A 17346-nucleotide genomic window follows, 5' to 3' on the forward strand; every position below is an offset into this window, starting at 1 on the left:
TGATTATTGGGAATTGAGGATGAATTGATAGATACTGTGCATAGAAACCAATAATAACTAAGGGTTGTGTAATGCTTTATGGTGCACAAAGTACTTCTACAACCACAAGATTCACAATGATGGAATAAACTATGGGCTGTTTGTAGGTTTCCATGCGTTGCTATGGATTGCATTTATTCCTCACCATATTACTTGGGAGTTCCCATGAACACACAAAGCCATGTGTAACTCATTTACCTGGCTGATTTAAGAGGAGTTTGATAGCTTCCAAAAGTTTCCACTCTCTTTCCTAGCCAGAAAATCAAAATGCAGGTGCATCAGAGAGATTGGAGGGAGTTTAATGTAGATTTGTTGGGTGGGGGAGAATATTTGGAGAAACACTTGCTATAAATCTGTGTGTGTGTGTGTGTGTGTGTGTGTGTGCACGTGTGAGTACACAGGCATCTCTGTCTATATACCAAACATGAGGAAAGTGCTTCCTGAATTCAGTGAGAGAGAAACTAACAAAGTGAAGCATGACCATTTATTTTGAGCCATGGAAGAATTTCAAAGCAAGTGCTTCGAACTGTTTTTTTCTCCAGTCTTTAGAAGTCTCTTATTTGCTAAGTCTACTAAGTAAATAGGTCCACCTATTCTCAATCAGAATTTATGAACCCTTCTCAACCATAACACTTTATATGTCCATATGCTACTGTATTATGACCTTGATTACTTTTCTTAGCGCACAGTTTCTATTTTAAAAATCTCACTCAAATTATTCAGTGTTTACTCAGAACTGGTCTTTAAGCATGAATAAATAATTCAGGGCTCATTTTTATGTATCCATTCATCTATGTAGATGGGATAGTGAGAAAAAATTCTATAGCTACATACACATTTTGAAAACAGAAGTAAGCTATATTTCACACTCATAATTCCATTCTTAGTCCAGAGGCACAAACACTTCCAGTCAGCTGACACACACTTTTGTACCCTAGAAAGTTAAAAAAAAAAATGTTAAGGGTTTTAGAGGGACAGAAGTCATTCAGAAAGCAAGTATATTATCTGGATTATAGAGATTGAAGATTTCCCCCCTGAAACTGTGGCTTTTCTGGGCAAATGTTCAACATCACACAGCAAAGCAACTGGAAAGTCTGCAGTTTGCAGCTTGTGTCTAGTTTATACCCACAACTTTCTATTTTACCCTTGAAAATAGCTACCTTTCTGACACAATTATCTCTTAAGCATTTATGACTTATTTTGAAAGCATTCTATCTCAGAAGAAGGACTGATGAGAAGTTTGGAAAACATTGTATCTTTTTATAAGGTATAATTATGTAATTGTAATAATATTGTGATATTTGCATAACATATGATTGTAACTAATGCATTTGTCAAACCATTCACTTGTAGAAAAAATAATGAACAATTATTGTCAAATAGGAATTGAAATGACTGTTGGTGAGAAACAGGATAAAATGGTTTATCAGTATTTAACTCTATCATCTATCTATCTACCTACCTACCGGTCATCTATTATTTCCAAATGTTCAGAAAGACCAAAAGACCCTTTTCTTGCAAGGATGGACTGAATGACTTAGGAATAATGTGAACAATTTACTCTTATCTCACAAAGTTGTTTAGGCTGAAAGGAAAGGTGTTGGGGGCTTTCTGCACCATGTAATATAGTGCTGGAAAGGGTAACACAGCTGGCTTTGGTGATTAACACCTGTACTATAAGTAGCAGGTGAGTAAAACCTGGACCCAGTGCCAGGAGAAATGACCTGAGGCAGCTTTAGGTTAGAGAGTAATTAACATAATTCTTACAATAAGAGAGGAATATGCTAATTATCCATCATGCCCATAACATCACTATTGGATCAGCAGGCTGAGTCCCCGCCCTCTGCTCAGGCAGCTGCAAGGCCCAGGATAGGATAGGATACAATAGGAAGGGATAAGGAAGGAGAGAGAGAGGAAGGCAGGCCTGCATGCAGATAGGCCTAGAGGAGAAACAGAAATACAGAAAGGGAATAAGTGGGGGAGGGACAGGACACAGATGGACAGTCCCAGGCCCTTCAGGCAGAAGTGCTCCGGCTTTGCAGCAGCAGCACCAGGGCTGTGTTGGCCTTGGCCACCCTAGCTTGGCCGGGTGTCCCGGGCAGGAAATAGGAGCAGGACAGTGGTGTGTATGTGTGTGTGTGTGGGGAGGGGCAGCAAACACCTGGACGAGAAACACCCCCAAAACGTCACTAATGAAGCCAGCCCTCTTGAGCATCCTGTGTGAGATCAAGGAGCAGACAGGCCTCAGCATCCGAAACTCCTGGGAGGAGGAGCCGTGGACCCCCAGCTTATGAGCTTGGCAGAAGGTGTGGCTGGGCCTGAGAAAGAGGAGGTTGGGGGGACTCAGAAGCAGCAGCTTCTGGGGATGGCATGTCCCTAACAACTCCATGGAACACTCAGAGGAACGCAGCACACTTGCCCAGATCCTCTACATCCAGCACTCGGAGCTGGAGAAGTATGAGCAGGCACGGGACGAGTGCACAACCCACAACTTGCTGAGGGAGCAGAGCCGCAGGAGGCCTGTGGCACCTAAGAAAGGCGAGCATCATCCACCATAAGTCTATCTTGCCGATGCAGCTCAAGCAGAGCACCTGTGCTCCAGGTTCCTGGATACTAGACAGAAATGCCGGAGCTTCAGCAAACAGGCCACTGAGGTCCTAAAGGAGTATTTCTATTCCCACCTGAGTAACCTGCCTCCCAGGGAGGAGGCTAAGGAGGAGCTGGCCAAAAAGTGTGGCATCACTGTCTCTCAGGTATCCAACTGGTTTGGCAACAAGTGGATTCACTATAAGAAAAATATTGGAAAGTTCAAGAGGAGACAAACATCTGTGCCATCAAAACCACCATGTCTGCCACCCAGAGGGGCCACAGCCGCACCAGCTCCCCAACACCCCCTTCCTCCGCAGGCTCCGGCAGCTCTTTCAGTCCCTCAGGATCCAGAGACATGTTTCTAGGGATGCCCGGGCTCAATGGAGATTCCTACCCTGCTTCCCAGGTGGAATAACCCCAACACTCAATGGGCCCAGAAGCTACAGAGATAACCTCAAGGGAGGCCAGATGTGCAGCCCTAGGGAAATGAGAGCAGACAACCAGGAGGCTGTGGCCCCAACAGTGACATCCCCAACAGAAGGACCAGGGAACATTCATCCTCACACTTCTAACTTGTCTCACCCCTCAGGTCACAGGATGGGGGCTTACAAGATGACTCATGATGGAGAAGAAAGGCATTCAGAGGACAAGCCCCAGGCACAGGAGAAGCACAAGATGGAGAAGGGCAAATGGGGCCGCTCTACCCCAGCCGACTCAGAGGTAGCTGACTACATGACAAAGAGAAAGGGGTCTCATAAGGGGAAGGTAGGGTCTGTCTCTCCTTTTTATCCTTCTTTTCAATCTTTTTCTCTCCCCATTTCTTACACAGAAACACACCCAGAATGCTATCTTCCAATTCCCCGCTCTCTCTCATAGACACATACACAAGTATTCTGTTTCTCTCTCTCATAGACACATACACAGCTATTGTTTTTCTATAGACAAATATACATTCTCTCAGATATATATACGACTTCTGTTTCTCTCTCTCTCTCTCTCTCTCTCTCTCTCTCTCTCTCTCTCTCTCTCTCTCTCTCTCTCGTTTCACCCATTCTCTCTCCCTCACTCCTTATCTGCTCTGGGATCTGTGGAGACACCAGCCTTGCTCTACCTACCAGAGATGCCAAAAATGGGGACACAACTTCTGGACAAATGACCTGGCCATGCCCCTGGGTCTTCCCCTCCTTCCCCCTCCAGACAGCTTTATTAACTCATTTGCAGGTCATTGTAAACCAATAGAATTTCTTGGTGGAAAAAAAAAGGGAAGGAGAGAGGGAAGAACTTTATAAAGGAGTCAGTACACAGCAGAGTTAAAGAAGGAAAACGGATGTATGAGTGAACTGTAGGAGCTATAATGAAAGTATAGTTTTGCACTGGAGACATATTTTAAAAGTAAGAGTCAGAAAAAAAAGATAAATGATAGTGAATAATTAGGCATTTAGATAGATAGATATTAAAGGGTGAAAGTAAGAGAAGAATCTATGGGAAAGAAAGGATGAGAGAGACAGGAGGGAAGAAAAGTTTTAAAGGGGAGCTGGTAGAGCTTAAAAGGAGAATGGGAAAAAGGAAGAAATGGGGGAGGGAGCAAAACAGGTCTGAGAGAGGAAGTGAAGAAAAAAATTTAGGTGAGAAGGAAGGAAAAGGATAGGGGGGCAGAGGTAAAGAGATAAAGGGGAAAAAAAGAATGTGAAGAGGGAGGGAAGGTAGGAGAAAGATGGGAAGAAGGATGATGGAACAGAAGTAGGAAATAAGGAGGAAAGAAAAGTTTATAAATGATGAGTCAGGCCGAAACTGGTTTGGCTCAGTGGTAGAGCGTTGGTCTGCGGACTGAAAGGTCCCGGGTTCGATTCTGGTCCGGGGCATGTAGGTTGGTTGTGGGCACATCCCCGGTGGGGGATGGGGTGCAGGAGGCAGCTGGTCGATGTTTCTCTCTCATCGACATTTCTGGCTCTCTGTCTCTCTCCCTTCCTCTCTGTAAAAATAATAATAATAATAATAATAAAATATATATTTTAAAAAATGATAAAAAAAGACAGATATAAAGACAGTAAAGCAACAAGCAGACTATCAGATTACAGCGGGAAGGGGAAGGAGATCGGGGGGGAGATAAGAGATTAACCGAAGGACTTGTATAATGCATATAAGTACAACCAATGGAGAGAAAACTCTGGGGAGGGCGGGTATGTATGGGAGGGGGGGGCAATGTTAAAATATGTACATAGATAATAATTTAACTTAAAAAAAATAAAAGTATTTGAACAAAGAAAAAAAAAAACTGATGAATCAGTAGGAAAAAGTGTTACATAAAGGAAAGAGAAAAATTGTGTGAGAGAGAGAAGCCAATAAGGAAGTCAAATACAATTGTGTGTGAAGGGGATAGGATTAAAAAAGAAAGTTAATAGGGTGACCAGGCTGGCAGGGGAGAACAATAAGGGGGATCAATAGGGCAGGCAGAATGGTTAGGGCAGGCAGACAGGTGAGCAGTTAGGAGCCAGAGGTCCAGGATTGTGAGAGGAATGTCCAACTGCAGGTTGAACATCCCCCAAGGACTCCTGGATTGGAAACGAATCCCATGCACTGAGCCTCTAGTCCCATGTAATAAAAGAGTAATATGCAAACTAATTATCACTATGCCACATCCACAAGCCATGCCCACCAGCCAATCAGGAGCGAGTATGCAAATTAGCTCAACCAAGAAGGCTGCCACCACAGAGTGAGCAAAAGACTTGGGTTTCCCTGGCAATGGAGGAAGCCAAGCTTTCCACACACCCAGGCCTCCACTCAATGCTACAAAGGTTCAATTATAGAAGTTAAATAAATCCCAACAAACATGGTGGCAGCCATGGAGCTGGAGAGAGCAGGAGGCTTGGGTTGCCTCCAGCGATGGAGGAAGCCAAGCTCCTACAGCCCTGGCCTGTCTTGGCCTCCACTACAAAATTTCAATTATAAAAGATAAATAAATCCCAACAAAAACTGCTGTGGCCATGGAGCAAGCAGGAGGTTTGGCTCTGCTCAAGGCTACAAAGTTTCAATTATAGAAGATAAATAAATCCCAGATACTAGGGCCTCCACTTGAGTCACCAGGGGGGCGTGGCTGGCCTGCAAACCACCGTAAGCACCTCATCCAGGCAGCCCCACCCCCCAAGGGATCCTCAAAACCTGATCCGGGACACCCTTCAGGGCAAACCAGCTGGTCCCCACCCGTGCACCAGGCTTCTATCCTATCTAATAAAATAATAATCTGCAAATTGAGCATCCCTCCAACACACAAGATGGCTGCCCCCATGTGGTCAAAGATGGCTGCCCCCATGTGAACACAAGATGGACAGCAGGAGAGGGCAGCTGGGATGGACCATGCCTGCAAGGGAGAGCAATTTGGGGTGACTGGCCCTGCAAGGAAGGGTAGTTAGAGGGAAAAAGGCTGGCAAGGGAGTGGTTAGGGGGTGATCAGGCTAGTAGGCAGAAACAGTTAGGAGCAGTCAAGAAGGCAGGCAGGCAAGCAGTTGGGAGCCAGCAGTCATGGATTGTGAGAGGGATGTTCGACTGCCCATTTAGGCCCGATCTCCCCCACCCTCCCTCCCCCCCTCCCCACCTCGAGGGGTCCCAGATTGGAGAGGGTGCAGGTTGGCCTGAGGGACATATACCCCCATGCACAAATTTCATGCAGCGGACCTCTGGTCTTAAATAATATAGGTTATAAATGATATATGTAATAGTTTTTCAATTTTAGTCTGCCATGAAGGTGCTGCAACTTTTATCACTTTCCAGAGCCTGCTGTTGACCAGAGATCTCTCCGTTGATAGTGCACAGTTCAGGTGAGGGACATAAAACAGACAAGCTTTTTCTTCAGAGTCAAAGTGAAACTACTTCCTATTAATCCTCTATGTCAGCTTTGTCCAAGAGAACTATCTGCGACGATGGAAATGTTTCCTATCTGTGTGATTCAGCAAAGTAGCCTCTCGCCACGTGTGGCTACTGAGCACTTGAAATATGGTCTCATGGACTGAGGAACAGAATTTTCATCTTATTCCGTTTTAATTTAAAGCTGAATAGCCACATATGGCTAGTGGCTATGGCATTTGTACAGCCTTGGGTTCAAGCTCTTAACTTTCTCCTCTGAGGGTATTTTTCTGAATGTTTTAGGATTATCAGGTGCCAGACCTTTAAAGCCTAAGCCAGTACTAAAACGCATGCTCCTGTCACTCAAATACTGAGGAACCTCTTACTTAGGGTCCCTCCATTTTTGTCCACTACTGTTTATGTTGATTAATAAATAAATTACTATTCAGGACCTCTTATCTTTAATGCTGGTTATAATAACACTTCAAATTCCCAATAGTTCAAAACATTTTTTTCCCTTTATTTCTCCCTCTCTCTTTATTTTTTGAGTAAGAGTCTTTATAATCAAGTTCATTATTTTTCATCAGAAGTGCCTAGGACTTGGCTTTATCATTTTCCCCCATAAATTAAATAAACTTTAAAAAGTCAATTTAATAAGTGCTCAATGTATAGATTTAATTGTTCTACTCTCCACTTATTTTTTCTTTGTATCCTACTTAGGGTTTGTAGACCATATGTACCTGATAACCACTCTCAAGGCCACTGAGCCTTCTTACGAATTCAGATTTTATTCCAGAGAGCTTCAAGAGAACCGAGAAAATATAGTAACAAGATGCCAGATTCTTTAAGATTTTTAAATATAAATAAAATATGAAATTTGAATTTGAATTAATATACTCATGTCCAGGTGATTTCTCCCTTGTTCTCAAAGCATGGGGTCATTTTCTCATCTCTTATAGGTACTTCAAAGCAGAATGCAGAAAAGGAGTATGCCTGCTCTAAGACAGAGATGTCTCATCTTTATAGTGAACTCTAAATCTCAATTCTGTAATTAGTTGGGGTGGGTAAAATTTTAAAACAACCCCTATAACACCCTGCTGGAGGAAATGATGGCATAAGAGGCAACTGTAATTTTAAAAGGTTCTCAGCCCAACCAATCAAACCTGAAACTTTTCTTTGTAATATGTTGTTATCCCTTGGAAGTGTTACAAAGTGAGCTTCAGATCAAAGGAAGTAGAAAGCACAGCTCCAAACTCAGGTATTTCTTGATGCGGGTGTATGCCCTCTAGCCAGGCCAGCCATCTACCTCTGCGTTATTAAATCACGCCAACATTACTAATAGTTCAGAGTTTCTTAGTTCATGTTATTGATGACAGGGTATGGACTCCAGCTTCCATAGAGCATTTGTCTATGTGAATATTTTAACTGCCAACATTTTGATATTGAATCATTAATTTTTCCCATTTCTAACAAATAAGATGACTTAATGAAATTACATATGCTGGATCCAATATGAAAAGTCCACTTATGTTCATGTGTATGTATATCGGTGTTTATAGTGATGGAAAATATCCAGAAAGCTGGGCTGAAATCCCATAAACACCAAAATGTTTCTCTTAAATAAGTCCATTTTGGGAAAAGCTCTGTCACATGGTTCTTACACATAATAACCTCTGGACTGCTGCATTCACATCTGGCCTGAGCCCTCATGAGGTGGGGACTGGTTTTTACTGTAACCTGATGGCAATTAGCCCATGTTTTTTAGTCGGCAAATGCAGTTGGCTCATATTTTGAGTCAATGGGTTGGAATATAACCATACTTCTGCCCCTGCTCCAGGGACATGGCAGGGGTGGCAGCATCTGTGTGTGTGTGTGTGTGTGTGTGTGTGTGTGTGTGTGTGTGTGTGTGTGTGTGTGTGTGAGAGAGAGAGAGAGAGAGAGAGAGAGAGAGAGAGAGAGAGAGAGAGATTGTGTATGGTGCTAGGATGAAGGAAATGTATAAGAAAATACCTGCTCCTGCTACTCCATGATTTAACTTTTTCTAGAACTGGACTTCTTTTGCCCTCAGAGCAGTATTTCAATGCTCCAGAAGGAAATGAGGACAAAATGTAAAAACCAAGTTGTCCAATATTAAAACTGACAACATTAAGAGTGGGGGAGGGTGTGCTTCATATTCTAACCTTGTTAATTATCAGTTCGACTGTTTCACAGAACAGAGTCCTCACTCCATACAGATGGCAGCTTAGATACCCAGATAACTGTGGCCATGGGCTTAAGACTGTGGTAGGCAAACTGCAGCTCCTGAGCAAGATGAGTCTCTTTGGTCCCTTGAGTGTGGCTCTTCCATACAATACCACGGCCAGGGTGAGTCTATTTTGAAGAAGTGGCATTAGAAGAAGTTTAAGTTTTAAAAATTTGGCTCGCAAAAGAAATTTCAATTGTTGTACTGTTGATATTTGGCTCTGTTGACTAATGAGTTTGCCGACCACTGACTTAAGAGAAACCAAAGGTGAATTTTCTTCCCACATCCTCTGATGTGCCTGGAGAAATTGGGCACAGTAAACAGGGCAGGGAAATTCTTACAAAAACAAATTCCAACAGCTACATGAAATGATGGCTGTACATTGCATTTGCTTCTTTTAGATTCATAATAAATGTTCATTATAGTTTAAAAATTGATAGGAGACCTGGCCGGTGTGATGTTCAATGGTTGAACAATGACCCATGAACCAAGAGGTCACAGTTTGATTCCCTATCAGGGCACATGCAGGGTTGCTGCTTGATTACCAGTAGAGGGTGTGTAGGAGACGGCTCATTGATGTTTCTCTCTCATCAGATGTTTCTCTCTCTCTCTTTCCCTCTACCTTCTTTTCTCTCTTAAACACACACCCACATAAAAAAAAATTAACTGATAAAAGATAATTCATATTACAATTTATGTTAGGGGAGTCACTTTCACCCCATTCCTTACTTTCCCATAAATGGGCTCAACTTCTGCTTGCTTGCTAGAGGGAAGAGTAGTAGAAAACACATTCTGTTTCACCTTCTATTGATGGCTCTTTATTCTCTTTCAAAACTCAGAAACAGAAACTGAAACACCTTCAGGAATCAGGGCAGTTCTTCTTACTCTGTAAGGCCCAGTGCTCTATGGTGTCTGATTCATTCTTCTCTCTCTGAACACTGGGTTTTAAAACTTTTTTCACATGCCTGGTGGAGAGTAGTTATAGCCTCACCCAGCTTTGCCAGCTTCTGTCAGATGCTCATCACTGTTCTGTGTGAAGGAACCCATCTCTGTTGGAGCCAGTTTTTAGAGGAGGATTTGATGTGTAGACATTTAAATAGGAATAAACCACACCATGTCTAAATGTCCTTATGCTTGGAAAATAGAGAGACTAGATTAGATACTAATAATAATTGATGGTAATGAAGTTGTTACTCTGTTTCAGGAAATTGGCAAAGTAATTTACATGGACTATTTTATTAAACCTTGTAACCAGCCTATAAAGCAGGAAGTTGATTGCCCCAATTTACAGGCAAGATAAATGGGGCATGGAGAGGTTAAGGAATATTCTCAAAATGATCTCTTAAATGCCTTGTAGTTCCTAAATGCGATGGTTTTTAATTAAGCACCACAATATAAATAAATCTAACAGGGATAGATTAAATGAGTGAAAATAATATAAAAGCATATTTTATTTCTTAACCTCAGGTCATTTTTTAAAAGTGAAAGTTCATAGGCAAAAAAAAAAGAAAAGGCCAAAGACATCTCAATGATAATATTTATTAAATTTAAATGCTTATCATTTAAAAAATAGTAACAATGACTGATTAAATAATGTTATATTGTTATATTTAAAATAGTGAGTCAGGCATCCAGAAAACAAAACAAAACACAAAATATCTCCAAGTAGGAAATGTGGAGTTTGTGGTTCAACAAGAAAGAAATACTGAGAGAGAGAGAGAGAGAGAGAGAGAGAGAGAGAGAGAGAGAGAGAGAGAGAGAAAGAGAGAGAGAGACAGAGAGAGACAGAGAGAGACAGAGAGAGACAGAGAGAGAGAGACAGAGAGACAGAGAGAGAGAGAGAGGAATTATTAAAGTTGGATTTCTGAAGTTTGGAAGACATAAATTTTTCCTCATATGTGTGTATTTTAATGTTATCCTACAGTGTTAATCATGTTATGTTGAGAGTAGATTATGATGACCCATTCATGATACTTCATTCATTATATCATTTGAATTTAAGAATATTCAACTCTGGGGAAATGTTCAGTTAAGCAGTCTTTATTTTCATACGGTATAATAAAAAACTCCCCATTACTGGAGGAAAGGATACAGATCAGCAAAGCTTATACATCAGTAGTGAAGCGTCCTTCACAGTTTCACTGCAATGCGCCCCTTTAGTGGATTTGGTGAAAAAAACCCACAAAAACAAATTTCCTTTTGCATGTAATAACCAGAGTAAAAGAGCTTGTTCTCACCATCTAAGGATGAAAATTATTACCATTATAGGAAGGCAACAATCATTAAATAAATTAAAAGCATCTTTAAAGTTTTTCCATATACATATATAATATATATTTTTAAAATTGCCACTCACTGTACAAGCATTAAATTCTCAACTAAAACATTTACAGAAACTAAATGGAAAGCTGAGAGGAAGGCTTGGTTTTTAGAAAAGGGAGACCATTTAGTTACCTACAAACTACATTAAAATACAATTCTCAAGGGGAAAAAAGGCTACACTGAGAAGTCAGACCTACCCAAGATTTATTATTTAATCTCATATTTAATCTTACATATCAAGTGTGCATAGCTGTTCTTTAACCCAATAAGACGTCAACATCCAGGCATTAGTTCCTTGTTAGCACAGAGAACAGTGAAAGCAGAAAGACTAAACTGAATAATGTGATTATATAAAATTTTTGTCAAACTGATAATGATATTATACAAATATGATTGTCAATAAAAATATTAAATGGGCAAGAAGAGGTTGGTTTTTTTTTTCAGAAATATTAAGGTAAAAATCTTATCTTATTGATTAAATGATCACCAGTTAATATGTAGCTAGGTAAATGTAAAAATGCATCTGGAATATTGTAATTCTGTGATCTGGGGAACACAATCTTCCAGTTTTAATTCTATTACCCCCAAATCCTGAAATTGTATAATATTATTTACACAGATTATGATTTTAAAAAATACATTGAAAATACTATATTGACACTGTCAGCCCCTGAATTTGAATTCAAGAGAGTGATTTATGAAAAAAAAAATCATTTTTAAGTGAGTATTTGTGCCTGTGTATCTCACATCTAGAAGTGGGGGTGGTTGGGAGTTGGGAGAGAGAGACAGGCAGGGACCAGACAGAGACAAGCAGAAATTGGGAGTGAGAGGAGGGGTAGAGGGGTAGAAAGAGACAGATGCATGGCTTAGGAAATGGCATTATACCTTTAATTTCTCTTTTCACCTCTCCTGCTTTTATATCTAGAAATTTATAAAAAATATATGTAGTAGTTACATAAACACTAGTACCTAACCAATTGTGAAATAATCACTTAATTTTCAAACTATTTCAAGTAAATTTTTATTAATTAAAGTATCAACTCATTTATTTCACCCCCCACTACTGGAAAGTAATCTTCCTGTATTGTTTGGGATTGAAACGTTTCCTGTTGATACCATAATATGTCCTCAATGTAATAGTAAAATGATGGTTACGTGGCCACCCAAAAATAACTACTAGTCAAAAACTATTTTGATTGCCAAGAGACTATACAAACTCTTTCACTATGCTGCAATTTGTCATATAAATTGGCCATTTTAGGGCTTCATTAGTAGTAAGTAGGCACCAATTCCAATTAAGAAAGGCAATAAAGAAACATCTGGATAGAAGAAGACTGAGACATAATACTGGGAATTTCTAGAGGTTTGGTTGAAGTACTTCTAGAAAAAAACTAATTAAAAACTTTATCAACTCTACCAATGAAACAGAAGTTTTCTTTATTGAAAAATGGTGTGACAGGGATATGGTGGCCACATGCTGGCTTGCTTCTATATATAATTTTGCGTCCAATTTTTTGATAAAAAATTTTAAAAGGAATTTCATCACCTAAGCTCATTTTAAATCTTTAAATGTTATGCTACCAGAACAAACAAATGAACTGTAATAAACAGTAACTCAAGCACCAGGACTTAATTTATTATTTAGAACTAGCGTGTCTCCCTCACGAAGTTAACACACATGGGCACCAACCTCTGTGACTTTCCAAAGTATCAGAGAGCTGCTTCTCATGGTACTTTTCTTTAAACGGGTTTCCAGTAAGATAGAAGCATCACTTATGCAGGGAATTCCACCCTCCCAGCATGGAGGCAGAGAATGCTTTGCGTCTGGTTTATGAATCGAGATATTTGCAGTGTTTTAAGATCTCATGGTCATTCATTAAATGAAATAGCTAATATTATAAACCTGACTTTTCAGTACCAGAAGGGCTTTGCAACTCAGCTAGACAGCCTCTTCATTTTAGACACTAAAGACACATGGCTAACACAGTGAATTTTACAAAGTTGATGCTTAGTAAACGCTGATTAAATGATGAACCACCATAGACAGCTATAGTCAGAGACACAACAAAACTCCTTGTCTTCTAATACTTCACAGCCTCTGAAATAGCTTAGTTGCCTCTCATCAGGTGAGATTGAACTACGATGAGCATTAACTTAGCCACAGAAAAACATCAACAACAAACCATGGTGTGTAACCATTCCTAAATGTTTTCACATTTTTAAATATAGCCAGTGAAAGATTTTTGAGACAATAGACAAGGTCAAAAGTGTAAAGGGGAATGTTTTTGACAAATGGAAATGGGGGGAAAAAGTGTTTATATATTTGACACCCTTTCTTGATGGATAATTTTTAGTGACTTTTGCTGAAGAATAACTTCCACTTCTGAGTCAAAAGCCCCATGTGAAAAAGTGCCTGGACCTGAATAGGGCCAAAGAATGATGATGAATGTGTGATTGCAATAAGTTGTTCACTTAAGGAAATCTTCAATATCCCATAAGTTTTTGAGCCTCAGTATCTATTGATTCCTTTATAGGAAGTAAAAGCATAGCAAAAGAACTAAAAAATTTAATGACTTCAGGAAGGATTTTTGAATTCAATTTGAAAGAACGAATGAAAGCACTTGTGAAAAGGGGGTATAGAAGAGGAATTACATCTGGGTTTTGGAAAATTAGGCTGCTGCTTTCCTTTTCTGGGAGGCAATGAAATGAAAACAACTGTATTTCCAATTAAATGGCTGGGCCAACGGGTAACTCTCTGCATATGCTCTTGGATCAGTCTATCCTTTTTTGGTAAAGTTCTCATAATTGAATGGTGCTTGCCAGAACATTAAAAAAAAAAAAAAAACCATCAAGAATTCTGTATAGACTGAATTATAAAACCATGTTAGGCGAACCTTCCCACAGAGGGCATAGGCACCTGGCAGCATGTGCGCGCGCGCGCGCGCGCGCGCACACACACACACACACACACACACACACACTAACACTCAGCACACACACACAACTCATCACATGGTGCCATGTGCAGAAAAGCACAGGTAAACAAGAGTCTTAAAAATTCTTACCATAAACATCAAAGATGACTGGATTATTTAGCACTTACTGAGTTGCTCAGGAATGTAAGGCGATAAGCCTACTTCAAAATACGAAATTATTTTATTCTCTATGAGTAGAGATAAATGATAAGCTATCGTTGTTTTTCCAATCTAGTTTCAAAGCCCCGTTATAAAAATAAATCACCATTTCCTCTAACATTTCTAAAAACAATTTGAAATATCAATTTTCTTATGTGATTAAAAAATAAGAAATAGATATCCATATTTACTAAATTTTTGCTTTTAGTTACACTCAGAAACAAATACAGTCCGGTTCTCCTGGGTGGAAATTGTCAGTCTATTTGCTCATTCTCCTTTAACTATTAATAAATCTTTTAGAATTAAATGAGTTGGCAGTGCAAAAAAAAAAAAGTCCATAAAAATAAACTGATTGAATTTAAGCATTCAAATGAGTTCTTTGCCAGGTTATCTGCAAGCACAAGACTCTACTGTCATGTTAGGATATACTTTAAGTACCACGTTCTTATTTTCATCAAAGAATAAGATGCTGAGTGAGGACATCTTTTCTGGCACACAACAAGGCTCAGGTATTCCGGGAACGACCCCCACAGCCCTCACTATGCTCTGGATGGTAGCATGGTTTGAAGGCTTCAAAGACTAGAAAATAAATGAGAGAAGAACACACAAGTTAAATAAAACTGTTTTTCCACTCCCCTCTCATCCCTAAAATACATACATTATGAATTTCTTTTTGACAATTTAATATAGCCCTGGCATCATTACTTATTCAGCCAATCTCCACCACCATAACCAAAGTGCTTATCATTGATTAAGTGCCTGCTGTGTATCAGGCATGTTATATGCAGTATCTCTATTCCCACAACAAAACTAACATTTCTTACATTTTACAGGTAAAGAAATAGACTCAAAAAGCTTACTTTGAGAAGCCTAAAGTCAAGTAGATAGTAAGTGGTAGAGTGAGGATTTGAATCCAGTTATCTAAGCAAGAATCATTTAATTAAAAAAAAAAAACTTAGTCCCCAAATGGAATTAATATATACTAGGATGTTTTCAATAATAGGCTTGCAACAAAAACCACTTGTTCTAAATCTTATGCTAATCTTAAAGATCCCCAAAAGCACCCTATTTAATATTGATGCATTATTGCTACTACTATTGTGATATTTAGACTTTGTTGTTAAAATAAAATAACTGTGTCAGGGGACATTGATTTATTTGCCACCAGGATTAATGAGATGTAAATTACTGCACTATGGACTTGTTCACCTCTCCTTAGAAGCACAAGCTGGGGTTAAGAAGACCACACCATCGGCCACTGGGGGTCACTGTTGCTCCATTGGTTCACACTTCCATGTGGTAGGGTTAATGTTTTAAGAGTGGGTCATATCCTAGGGGAATAATTTAGGGGATCTATGGTTTTTCCCATGGATTTCAGAAGTTTTACCAAAGAAGCCTGGGTAAAATCTATTCCTGAGAAAATGCCAAGTTAGACCATTATCATCCATGTGAAACATGTGGTTTTGTTTAGAGAGTGCCATACAACTCTGCTTAGAACTGGGAGGCAGTCACTTTTCCAAGCCCTGGATGTTTAAGTACTGCCAGAGTGGTGGGAACTTCATGAGAAATGCCACGCTTTTCAACGTTAGTTCTCCCCAATGTCTTTTTTTTATGCAGGTGAATCCAGTATGGTGTTAAGCACATTTTGAAACAGAAAATTGGTAACTTGCCAGAGATCACTTGTGAATTCAGGAGTAGGATTTAGGCCAAAACTCTGACTTCCTAATTTCAGGCTTTTGAACCATGTTTCTCATGGCTCAGAGGCACCTATGCCCCCAAATAATTGGTATTTTTCAATTTCATGTTCCTAAAACTCCCAGTATGGGAAACTGGAAAAAGTTAAAAGGTTAAGGAAATATACAAGTCTAGAGAAAAATAAATCATATAGAAAGATGACATACCATGTATTTTCTAAAGTAATTCTTTTGTCAAAGAAAGACATCTGATTGGTCTCATGCATCTTTCAATTTTAATGAAAACAATTACCCATATGTTAGACTTCAACTTTATTGTGAATAGGCATACATTTTTAGAAAAATTAGTCTTGATGGGCAACTGTTTCTTACTCTCTCTTTCTAGATATTTTAAGTATATGTTAAAATGAAGACTACCTTTCAATTAATTAGCTTTGCACAGAGAGGTATTTCCTCTTTAAAGAGAGGAAGTTCATGTTGTTCTATTTGGCATGTCATGCGCTCTCCAACATCAATAAAATCTGTGTAACTGACATAAGCTGCAGTGGGTATTGTACAATTTAGGTCAATAGGCCACTGTTTATTTCACCGGTATTGGTAATTCCCCAAGAAAATGTTTGCAGTCATTTACTTTTCTCTATTGCTCTATTACCCATCAAGTAATCCAAACAGCTTATGATAATGCCTCTGAAGAGTTTTTTGATGGATAGGTTTTCCCAACACTATTCTGTGATTATTAAGTGTTTTAATGGCTTTTATAATATTTACATTTCATAGGAAGTGGATCTACTTAAGTAGATGAGGCCTTGTGGAATGTTATTCCTTGGTGCCTGGGACTGGGCATGCTCAGGCTGAATAAATACTTACCAAGTGAATGAAAAACTTATAAGAAATAGCATACCCTCCATTTTATCTATTTCTATGGAAATAATCCCCAACAACAAAAACAAAAGGTTCAAATGACCCAGAGTAGATATGGAAAATATTCACGGGTGTTCCCTAGGAACATTCCTATCCTTTTAAAAATGAACTCACAAAAGACAGATTCAGAAACAGTGAGCAGTCTTTGGTGGGCTCACAGAATTCAGCACTAACCCATGATCCTAGGCTTATCAGGAACCACTCAGTTTTCCTGGGAGTTTACTTTTTTTTCCCCCCTCTCACTGTGGAATCCTCTTATCAAGCTTCCATTGGAATGATTATGTCACCCCAAAAAGATCTATCAATAATTTGCTCATCTGAAGCATATGGCCATTCTATCATTTTTGTTTTTTAGTTCTGATCATATTTCTCATAATTCCTTATGTAGTTGAGGAAATATATCAATCCCAAACGCAAATCAGTGTTATTTCCCTCCCCAATCTCCCTCCCCCCTCTTTTAACTTGATTTTAGAGAGAGGAAGGGAGAGAGAGAGAGAGAGAAAGAGAGAGAGAGAGAGAGAGAGAGAGAGAGAGAGAGAGAGAGAGAGAGAAGCTTTAATATGAG

The 17346-nt window shown here is 39.5% G+C and overlaps 1 protein-coding gene and 1 pseudogene across 1 annotated transcript in view; one reads left to right on the forward strand and one right to left on the reverse strand.

Annotated features, from left to right (window-relative positions):
* The first annotated feature begins 2152 nt into the window (after positions 1–2152).
* On the forward strand, positions 2153–3595 carry LOC118722853 (annotated as a pseudogene).
* Positions 3596–10734: 7139 nt separating this feature from the next.
* The window catches only part of BMP3 (bone morphogenetic protein 3), a 29736-nt gene continuing 23124 nt past the window's right edge, over positions 10735–17346 (reverse strand). Inside the window, exon 3 of the mRNA XM_036412604.2 lies at positions 10735–14745. Coding sequence (XP_036268497.1) covers positions 14554–14745 — 192 coding nt within the window. The 3' untranslated portion in view covers positions 10735–14553. The remainder of the gene's footprint in view (positions 14746–17346) is intronic.

The sequence above is a fragment of the Pipistrellus kuhlii genome, unplaced genomic scaffold, assembly GCF_014108245.1.
Source record: "Pipistrellus kuhlii isolate mPipKuh1 unplaced genomic scaffold, mPipKuh1.p scaffold_m20_p_1, whole genome shotgun sequence".
Taxonomy (NCBI): Eukaryota; Metazoa; Chordata; class Mammalia; order Chiroptera; family Vespertilionidae; genus Pipistrellus; species Pipistrellus kuhlii.